General features: G+C 42.4%; 1 protein-coding gene across 4 annotated transcripts in view; it reads left to right on the forward strand.

Annotated features, from left to right (window-relative positions):
- Window positions 1-10,906, forward strand: part of IARS1 (isoleucyl-tRNA synthetase 1) — an 89,173-nt gene extending 78,267 nt beyond the window's left edge. For 3 of the 4 annotated variants that reach the window (XM_032120647.1, XM_032120645.1, XM_032120646.1), the window contains exons 32-34: window positions 651-776; window positions 5,134-5,277; window positions 6,216-6,989. In XM_032120647.1, the coding sequence (XP_031976538.1) occupies window positions 651-776; window positions 5,134-5,277; window positions 6,216-6,520 (575 nt within the window). In that variant the 3' untranslated portion in view covers window positions 6,521-6,989. Of the gene's footprint in view, window positions 1-650; window positions 777-5,133; window positions 5,278-6,215; window positions 6,990-10,322 lie in introns of those variants that run through there. The other variant, XM_032120649.1, reaches the window with a different exon arrangement.
- Window positions 10,907-11,298: the final 392 nt, after the last annotated feature.

The following is an 11,298-nucleotide window of genomic DNA, read 5'->3' on the forward strand; positions in this document are numbered from 1 at the left end:
GGTGCACTCTCTGGATTTGGGGATGTGTTTGAGAATTTATAATTCCTGCTGTAGCACTGTGCAGTGGGTGAGGCCTGGATGTGGAGGAGATGGTTTGAGAAGCTCAGATAAGAAGTACAGAGATAAAAAGAATACTTAAAACCAGAGAATAGCCTGACTGTGTCTTGGGCAATGGACGTGAGTGCAGTGATGTTACAAGGGTGAGTTATATATTAAAAAAAAAGAAAACTGAATGCACTTAGGGAATTTTTTCCTGCATGTGCTGACAATTTATATATGGATGTGTCTTGTTCTTGGTCACAGAACTGCTCCCTGAGTGTGAATGAATCCAGCTGGCAAAGCTGGTGACCATCTCAGAGGGCACAGTCTGGCAGCTTTTAGCCAACATAATGCTGGATTTACACTTCAGTGACATATAAATGGGACTGCCTTGTTCATAAAAGCAGATATAACTTGTACACTATAAATCTGAAGTACACATCAGTCCATTTCTCTGTTTTCTTTCCAGCTAAAAAAATCTGGGAAGATGCAGTGTTGCCAGTTTTAAATTGGCTTAGAAACTCACTGGAAGTAATTAGCGTCATTAGAAAATCATTAGAACTGGGATATTGCTTCCAAACTGCATTTTAACTTCTTAATTTTGGTTTTAGATGGTGTGTTGCTGCTGGAAAATCCAAAAGGAGATAATACCTTGAACTTCACTGGACTTGTAGATGCTGTCTCCTGCATTTTTGGTCTTAAAAATTCCAAACTGACAGTTTTTAATGGAAACACAGGTAAATGGAGTATGACAAGGAAAATTGAAAGTCTTTCTAGCAGCAGCTAGGAGTCATTTACTGTATAATTATTTACTGTGTAATTTATATCTATCTAGCTAGCTATAGAAAATTGACAAGAAAATGGGTAAGGAAATACTCCATTTTATAGTACTTAGCTTATGAGGCTGTGTTTATAGTCACACCAACATGTTTCCAAAAGCTGCTGCTAAATGGTGCTCATCTGTTATCTTGCTTCCATTGCAGTTCTCATCAGGACAAAATGTGATTTATTTCACTGGGCCCAGGCTATGCTGGATCTTGATGGCGAGCTGCCATCAGCCTTTCCATGCTTTCTTTTCCCTAATGCCTCAGTAGGCAGGGTGAGAACTTAAGCTGAATGCAAACTGTGATCTGTAGAAGAAAAATGTTGCCTTTCCATCCTGGGCAACCTTGAGGATCTCTGCATTTCTTCTTTTTAGAAAAACCTATGGAATATTTTTGCAGCTTGAACTTTAAGGCACAAGAATGTAAAAAAACCCCGAAACACTATGAAAATGGTAATTGGACGGCTACAAAAACTTCTATTAGTGTTTTTTTTCATGTAAATATTACTGAAGCACATCTGAGGGGGAGGTGCTTGAATTGGCTGTTTTGGGGTGCCCCCCAGGGCTGCTGAGGATCAGCAGTTCATGTCCAGCAGTGACATCCATTGGGGAATAGTCTGTATGTCACTGTTGCCATCTCAGTCCTTAGTTTCCTTACTGGCCCTCTCCTGAGGGTATTTCTAGGAGGGTGTTTTGGGGGTTTCCCATCTGGTGTCATCCATTAGGTCACTGTGATAAATCTTCTGGGTCGTGCTCAGCTCAGCTGAATAGTCCTGTCATACAAAAGGATTACTCTTTGCTTTCAGTTATAGGGGATTTAGAGGAAATCCTTCAGTATCTTCCTCAAGTTCCAGTTGTGTTTTGGAGGAGGAAATGGTTTTTCTTGAAATCCTTTTCCAAGTAGGAGTGATACAGTTCCTAGCAGTGTGGTCTGTGCCTGCAGAGGGAGATGGGTACTGGTATTGTTCATTGTCACCACAGATAGTAAGAGATGACCTGCAAAAGGCCCAGAAGAGTTGGGAAACTCCCATCTCATTAAGGTTATAAGTAGTTTGACTCCGTATTTGGGGTTTTTCTTGCCATTTGCAGGATGAAAAGATGCAGCACAAATCCATTAATGCCAAAGTCCTAAAGGAAGTGGTGGAGAAATTGAAACCTTCCCTCTTCCTCTGCTGTAGTAACAAAGGCTCTGTTCCTTTCCATTCACTTTTGCTCCTTAGGAATCACTTTGGCACTTCCCATCTTGGCATGCTGATTTTCACCTTTCACTATGTGTCAGTGGTCTGGGCAGAGCAGGGTATTTTCCCTGCCCATTTATTGACCATATGGAAATTCCCTTGGAAAGATCAGATTATCAAATTGGCTTTTGTTGCAGTTTATCAGAGATCTCAAACAACTACTGGTCAGCAGAAGGTATTGCTCCCTGGGGAGTCAGAGTTCAAGGCACGTGCAAGGAAAATAGTCCTGAATGGTGTCAGAGAATAGATCCGGAATTCCGGTGTTTGCTTTGGATACAATCCATCTGCTTTATCTGCCCAGCCAGGGTGTGGGTAACCTCAGGTGGGGCCTCATGGTGATTGCAGGGCCTCTGTAGGTGAGCAGGGATTGGAATCAGCTGCTCTGTCCAAGAGGAATTGCAGAGAAAGGTTGTGCACTCCACACAAGTCATTTCTGAATCGCTCCCACGTGTGTTAATAAAATTGGGACCCAGTAAAACTGTGTTTATGGCTCCTCATTCCCTTCCTGTGGTTTCTAGGGCTGTCCACTTTACTTGCAGTAATTTATTATCTTGTTCTCTAATTGTAATGAAGATTTCCTTAGGGTTGTGCAGTGGCACAGGATCAGGCAGTTCTTACATTAAGGGAGGCTCAGATAATGTCCTGTCCCTGCATTTCAGTGCAGCATTGGAATAATGGGATAAACATTTCCTCCCCAGCAGTGTGTCGAGGTATTTTGAGGAACTGCACAATCCCCAAACAAGGCTCTGGGACTTGTACTGACCTTCAGAAACTGAAAATAGAATTTGTCTCCTTCTATATGGCAAAAAAAAAGTAATGCGAAGGGAAGAAGCTGGGCTCCAGTCAGATGGTAAAAAAAGTTGTTGTCTTTGACTTTTTTTCCTCTAGATTGCTGGAAATTCCCTAAACTTCTTGTTTGGGATGCTTGTAGACTTGCACTCAGCTTTCATGGAAGTAGCCCATATTGAAGAAAACGTATTTAAAACAATTTCAATATGTTTATGGGAAGAAATGCATCTGTAGATCATGTAGGGCTTAAAAAAAGGGAGGGGAAAGGAACATGGGGCAAAAATCCCCCTACAAACTTCTTGATTCTGGTCTTATTTCATCTTTGATTTTCAGATGGCTGATTCTTTAATCTTTAATTTTTAAAAGGCTGTGGGGCTGTAAGATACCTTAGGAGAGCATTACCACTTAAACCCCTGCTGCAGGGAGAACTGACTTTTAAAGTGATTTTGATGAACACTTATAATACCTGCTTCCCTTTAAGTCTATTAATACATATGAAAAAATGATCCACTTTTTTCTTGCTCTTATGAGAGGGTTCTGTGAACAGGCTCCTCTGACAGCACTGTGCCTGAGCTCTTCCCTAGAAAAATGTCAGTGGTCCTGGAATGCCAAATGCTAATTTGTTAGTTGGGCAAACCCCCCATTACTGCAGCTCGTGCCCCCTTGCCCTGCATGGATCCACAGGGATGCTGCCAGCTGGGGAGTGGCTAACTGGGAGTTACTGGGGCCAAGTGTTTCCAGCTCTGTTGACCCCCTGCTCTCCAGTGCTCTCTCTTCCCATGGCCTGAAATTGTGCTGGTTTAGGGCTGTGCTGGGAAAAACCTGCCCTGGCTCCCTTCCATTGGGTGAAATCTTGGTAATTCCTCTCCACTTGTTCATCCAATTGTTTTCTTGCTTTCCTGGAAATAAAACCAAAAGCAAATCCCCTTCCTGTGCTTGAGCACGTGCCTGGCACCTCACAGAGGCCAGAGCAGTGTTTGGCTTTTGGTTTCTTTTTTCTTCAAACCGTTACAACTTTGTATACAAATATATGAAAGTTGATATTTAAAATACACATTTTAGAATCTTAGGTGCAGCCTGAGGTCTTTGTGCTTCCTTGAGCAATCTTGTAAACACTTCCCAGTGCATCCCACTCTGTTCCGTGGCACTTGGCAGAATTTTGAGAGCTTGTGCTTGTGATTACTGTTCACTTTTTTGTGGGGTTAGGTTTTTTGAGGGTTTGGGGCTTTATTTGGGAGCTGTGTGGTTGGTTTAGGGGTTTTTTTAATTTATAAGTTTATAAACTTACAAAGTGTATAAATTTATAAGTTATTCCCCTTGAGATTCTTTCAGGTGAACTGATAGAAAATGAGCTTTGTACAGCTTAGGCTCTGTGACATGTGAACAAAGCTGCTATGGAATGAAAACCTGTTTGCTGGAGCTGACAGGTGTGCCTGTTCCATATGTACAGGAACACATAGTTCTGACAAGAAATTAAATGCACCAGTTCTCCTGGATGTGATCTCTGGAGCTCTTTGCAGCAGAGAGTGATGTTATTCCTGTGTATCTTTAATGCTGTGCCCATCAGTGGCTGTTTGACCTCAAGGCTCAGGCAGTGCAGCAGAATTCTTTTTTGTCACAGAAACCTCATCAGCTTCTCATCCCAGGGATTGCTTCTGATGTTCTTGGGGACAGGGCTCCTGGTTTTTGGGTCTGGTCTTCCCCCATTCTCTCCATCTGCCTGGCTGGAGCCATGCTGGATCATGAGCTGTGGTGGCATTGCACAGTCATGCAGGGGGTTTTATTCATGAGCCATGACTTTAGTTTTTTTGGTTTGTTTTTTTAATATTAATAAATATCCTGATGTTGCCTAGAAACACATCCCCCGTGCTGTTTTGGCCAGGAGATTTTTGGTGCAAGCAAAGATCACAGATCTTCCTGTAATGAGATAGGAATGGTTGGCTTGGGTGAATAATTCCTGCTTGTTTGAAGTTTGCTAACTATTTTTATTGCATAAGTCACTATGTGCATAATAAATGTTGTATAGGAGCTAATTTCCACAGCAAACCAAGCACCCCCTTTGTGTTATTATGAGAACCAAATATTTCTGCACAAATTCCATCCATTTTTCCAACAGAGAAGCTCTTTCTTGAGGACGGGATTTTGAAAGGGGAGACATTCCTGCAGTGGGGTCGGGAGTGAGACAGCCTCCCTGTCAGCTCGTGGCTCCTGGGATGGCCTGACTGCTGTCACTTTCTGTTGCAGAGCTGATAAACCAGACTGACCTGCTGGGCCTCAGTGGGAAGACTCTGCACGTGACAGCAGGGTCAGCCCCTGCCCTGCCCAGCTCCCCCAGTGCCCTGCTCTGCCAGTACATCAACTTGCAGCTGATCAATGCAAAGCCACAAGGTACGTGGGCTGCTGGGCTCCTCCTTCACAGCCTGAGCTTGCTGTCATGCAAGTTCTGGCCCTTTTCACTTGCTGCTGCACAGTGAAAACGTAGGTTTTCACTGGTACATGGTGATTGTGTTTATTTTTTTCCTAGTACTTGCTTTCTGATAAGAACAATATTTATACTTAGCTTTTATGCCTCTTCTCCTGAGAGAAAAAAGAAAAGCCAGTTTGAGATAAGGGGCAGCAGTTGAACGTGAGCCCCTGGTCATTGTTTCCCTGTTTGTGACCATCAGCTCACCTGTGCAGCTTACTGTAAAGGGCTGAGTCTAAAACAGGCCAAACTTGAATGAAGAGCCTGCTCTTTACCAGGACACTGGAAACAGCCTGTGAAACGCTTCTTAGTGCCATTTAAAAGCAAAATGAATTGCATTATTCACCTGGTCTGGGTGTATAATATATGTGTGTGTGTAATTCTGTTTCCCAGCTGCTAATCTGAAAGCTCTTGTGGGAGCAACTGAGTTGTTTTAATAACTTGCTCTTACTCTGTGCTCTGAGCCCTTTCTGACACTACTGAGAGCTTGCAGGAGCTAAAAATGTGATTTTTTCCTAGGGATTTGATCATCAGTAGGTGCTTGGTGAGCTTCTGCACGTAGTGGTTTCTATGTCCTGTTGAAATATTTCATATTTCCCAGACCCTTTTATCATTTGACTCATGTAAGGAATTCTGCAAAGTTTTCTTCTGTTGGCCAAACTGTCAGTCATCACTTACACTTGTGGTTCTGTGCTTCATGAAGTTACTTTGTGAATATCTGTAGGCTGGTATTGCTAATTTCTCAGTACCGTGGAGAAATAGAGATGAAATGGAAGAAGAAATCCTAAATTTCAGTTTACCCAGATAAAAGAAATAATTTCATTTCTTACCAATAGTGACTCAGCTGTTTTACCTTGTCCAGAATGCCAGAAAGGAACAGTGGGAACTCTCCTAATGGAAAACCCCGTTGGTCAGAATGGATTAACCTACAAAGGTCTCCTGCATGAGACAGCAAAAGTTTTTGGGCTCAGAAGCAGGCGGCTAAAGTTGTTCCTGGATGAAGCACTAACTCATGGTAAGCACAAACCTTTGGTTTGCTCATCTGAGGATCCTTGGAATTTGTTGTTGAGGAGCAGCTCATGTAACCTGAGATCCAGTTTAACTACTAAATCCACACTATTCACACAGTGGTTTGTAATTTTGCCCAGTAATTCAATATTAGCATAATAAAATCCTTTAAGCAAACATACAGATTTAGAAGTTCAAAGCTGTAATGCATTCCCTTCATGAAATGGCCAAGCCAAGTTGTGTAAAAGCTTTTTCCTTCTGCAGTAAAGGTCAGTCAGCAGTGAGAGTGGCAGTGCCCTGCTGAGTGACCGAACAGTGAATCTCCTCCTGGAAGTGAGTCTACAGTAGGAATATTTTAAGAATCTGTTCGAACTTGTAACATTCATATTGTTGCATTATCTTGGACAGTTGGAGTGGGTGGAAAAGAGTGTTGGATCTCTGTTAGAGCAGTGTGGGTAGGTTGGAGTCAGTAGGGCACAGCCATCGGGATATCTGGGAAGCAGGAAGCTTCAGCACACACTCACAGGTCTGAAATGCTAAAGAATCCCCCAAAACCACAGACAGGTGGGAAACAAAGATCTCTGATTCATGGGGAATGTGTGACTAAACTGTAGCCACTTGTGATGATGAAAAATTGGACCAGAGTGATTTGGGACTTCATTTGACAGAGAGAATGGATTGGAAACTACATGGTAAAAACCCCAAGAACTCAAAACAGTGATTCCTGTATTCAGGAGAATTCAGCTCTTGGAATGAAATGATGCCAGGGGTTCTGTCTGCAGTGTCACAGTGATGTGGTTTACAAGCTGTTTGGGAGGGATCCATGCCATTTATGGGCTTATCACGCGTTATCTATCCAGAAGTTGGACATCCTGCTCAAACTGGCCATCTTAGGGTGGGCTGAGCTTCCTCAGGAGGTGCTGTCAGTGGGGAGGCAGCTCTAGTCCAGCTGCTGAGAACTGGGGTCACTCAGCTGTCCACGAGGATTCAGGTGGGATAGACTGGAATCAGAGCAAAGGGGGGGGGGTGGTTTGTTGTGGATTTTTGGCTGTTTGGGATTTTTTTTTTAAATTTTTACTTCATATGACCTGGAACATGTTTATCCAAAAGCCATTTTTGTAGCTCAAATGGATCTCAGATGTTGATGAAACTTTCTAGTGGTAGTGTGAGCGAATGCCAAAAATTATGTGCTGAGTGGTGTTAACAGAGAACTGGAGCCTGGAGTGTTTCAGCACACGGAGTGTGCTGAAGAAGATGAACCACACTTGGTCTGCATACACCCAGAGGTATTTGTGTGCAGCCTTGCTGCCTGGGGATTCAGGGATTCAGGCACTCAGGACCAAGGGATGTTAGGCACAGCTCCTCTTTGGTTCCTGTCACTGTTACAGCACGGCATGATTCTGTTCAGACACTGAAAAAACCACTGTAGGGAACAGCAGAGCTTTGAAAGAGGCAAGGAGCTGACAGGACAGGAAAACATACAGGCAAAACAGCCTTTAAGGCTCAGTTGAAGTGAGGATTTTTAGAATGCCTTCACCTGAAAGGGAAGGGTTAAATCACTGTAACATTTGTAGTATGGATTCTCCAGAACTGTTTAAACTTTCATTAAGGTGTGTGAAGTGACAGTTCACAGTGATGTGAAAGATGAGATTTGATAACTCTTCCAAGGCCAAAACAACTGATTTGGTCTCTTTTAGATTCAGAACACAGAGAGCTTGGTCCCAGAGGTTTATTTGTGCAGCTAATGCCTTGTAGCCACACTTCTATCTCAGATTTAATTATTAGCATTCACCTCCCTGAATAACACTTTTAAAGTTTAAACACCGATGTCATTGTACTTTATCTTCACATCTCTTTGTATGATAAATAAGTGCTGCATACAAAACACTTTGATGCCTCTAGAAAACATTAGGTCAGTTAATGTTTATCTATATTGTTGCAGCTTTGTAATCCCCCATTTAAGTCCTGATCAATCTGTTCAAGGTCTTACCTTCAAAACAACAAAGCTCAGTCTCTTGAGTAGTTTTTTTGTGGTTTATTGTAAAAATAAAAATGTATTTGCTGTTAACTGTTTGAAACGTTTGATGAAAATAACCCATGAATTGGAAGGTTGGTGCCTGTTCTATAAAAAGGAAAAACAATCACTTGGTGGAAAATGAGTTATTGGTTTTGAAAAGGTTATTTTTATAAATGATGTTGGTGCAGGCAGTTGGGCATCTGCTGTCTATTGCACAGAGACTGGCCAGCTTTTCAGAAACAAACGTGGTTTTCACTCCCTGTTTGTAATGTTGGAAAACATGCCATAAATAAATGTCCAAGTGGTGAGTGTTGCTTATTCATGAGCTGGAGAGATGAGTTCCAGGTACCTGATAGATCCATGATGGGGACACTTCACGTGCTCCCTGCAAAGCCTTTCTGTGGAGCACAGAAAGGAGGGTGTCCCTACAGTTTGCTGAAAAATCAAATTTCCAGTTTTTAAAACTAATTGTTGTGATAGATACTGTTGAAAATAGTAGGTTTGTGTAAGTTCCTAGTTTTTCAGGATCTTAAAAATAAACATTTAATAAGAGACTTGGAGACCAAGTTCAGTTTGTTTGGCTGCTTCTGCAGACCAAACTTTTTTACATCCTGATGGAACATGTTCCTGGGAAGGAAGGTTAGTGAGGGAATAAAGCCCTAATTGCTGAATTGGATTATAGCTCCACTCTTCTAGCTCTATGCTTGGATATTCAGCTGCTTAAAGAGGACTATTACAATGGAAGAGAACTCCTGAAAAACAGTGCCATTTTGATCCATGAGGGCTTCTCAGTTCTCTAATTAACAGATGGCTTGAAACATCAGTGCAGACTCTGTGTGTTTATTCTAAAAAGGAAATATTTTTCAAAGCAAGATGGGGCAGGAGACTGCAAAAAGGTTCCTCCTGAAAATCCCCAGCCAGTCTGGGTGTTACTAATGTGTCTTTTGTGCTAATACTGGTGCCAGATCTTTATATTATCTTGTATTTGCTTGGGTTGTCTGCAGGGGTTCTGGGGTGTTGTGGCACTGTGACCCCAATCCTTGTTAATCTGGTTTCACCAGTGTTCCTGTGGTTACACCTGCCAAGTTTCTTATCGCTCTGAACTTTCTTAGTGAAGAGGTTTCTGGGGTATTTGTTACTGAGGTGACTTTTGTTCCAAGGCTGTATCTCCCAGTATTCCAAACACTCTCCTCTCAGTGGGGCAGTTTGCTACTGCTGATGGGTGCTGGAAGCAAAGTCAGCAAGCACCAGGCTTCTTGGGAAAAATTTCACATTTCACAATGTAATAGTGAAAGATCTCCAGCTCTGCAAGCTTTGCAGGTAACTTTCCCTAGACACAAGTGGGGTTACAACCCCTGAATCAGCCTATTGGAAGTGTGCTCTGTCCTTCAGAGGCTTGTTGGGACAATATCCTGTTCCAAACTCTGTGCACGTAGCTATGAGAAGACTTAGGGAATTGATCCTGTATGATATGAAATCTTCAGGCATACTCAACAAGGTTCTAGCAGAGTTTTTCACCAGGTACTGGTACAATCCTTGCTTTACGTATAAACTGTTTGAGGAACTCTGGCTTTCAGTGCCTTGTGTTGTACTGTTCATACTGACTTCATATCATGGTGTTAAGAGTTTTCTGAACTAGGTACTGCTCTGTCAGGATGTGAAGGTGAGAGCTGTGGGCTGATGTAGACTTCTGAAAAGTTCTACTTTGGAACATAAACCAGGCTCTTCAGCTCTTGCAAGGACACTCCTGACATGTGGTGACCCTTCCTTTCATGCACTGGGCTTTAACAGGAAGGAGTTTTGAGCTGGGCAGTTTCTGTCCCAGTCTCACTGTGGTGAAACCAGCAGAAATGTCTGAATAAAGCAAATTAAAAAAAAGTTCATAGTTTTCCCTGTAAACAAGAGCACTAACTGTGTTGTTTCTCTCTTCTTTCCTTCGTTCAGAGATCACAAAGGATGTCTCCATGAAGAACCTGAACATGAAGACCCTGTATGTTCATGTCATGCCCACCACAGCTGAATGTTGAGAATTCCAGCTTTATGACCATGTAGACTTTTTTTCCACAAAAAAAAGAAGTTAAAGGAAATTACTATGCTTTTAGATGAACATCCAAGTTGTGTATGGTACTTATAACATCTCTAGTGGCACACAGGATGTTTTCTACCAGTGCATGTCTAAGATGCTGCTCTTTGGTTTCAAATACAATGTATTTTCATTATGTTATCTTAAAATGCTGTAAAAGCTGTTCAGAAACCTTAGCTATCTATGCAGTAATTTGCCTGGGGGAAATGGGACTCATACCTCAGTGATGCTGTTCTTTGTGCAGAGGGCATCTTTTCTAAACCATGGGTTACCTACAAGGCGCTCTGATATATATCCACCATCCTCCAACAGCTTTGTAACTTATTTAAAGGTTCTCCAGATTTGTTCATTCATACTTGCTGGATTTTCATCAAGTGTGTGGCTGTTGATTTCAAATACTCCCTAATTTCAACACTTGGAACAATAAATTTGCTTCATCTCCAGACTCTTGCTTCCCTGAGTTGCGAGTACTTTGCTTCCTTAGGATTTCTGAAGAAGTAACCTCTTAGAGCTCTGTATGGATCAGGAACACCCGGAGACACCCGAGATGTGGCAGTGCATGTACTGAACACCAGTGGCAATTTGGATTATGGTGCTGGCAGGTTTGGGGGGTTGGGTTGGTCAGGGGTTTGGGGGAAGAGTTGTTCTGATGCAGAAGCAGTTTGAGATTGAAATTAGTTTGGGGTTTTAGTTTTTGTAATACTCAGTACAGCTTGTCAAATGTTTCGGTGTTCACTCGTGTAGCTGCCGGCAGGGGAAGTAAGAGACCACCTCTGCCAGTTTGGGGGTGTTTTTGCCTGGTTCACCTGGAGATTTAAGCCCAGCTAGGTGTTCCTG

Source organism: Corvus moneduloides, chromosome 11 (assembly GCF_009650955.1).
Source record: "Corvus moneduloides isolate bCorMon1 chromosome 11, bCorMon1.pri, whole genome shotgun sequence".
NCBI lineage: Eukaryota > Metazoa > Chordata > Aves > Passeriformes > Corvidae > Corvus > Corvus moneduloides.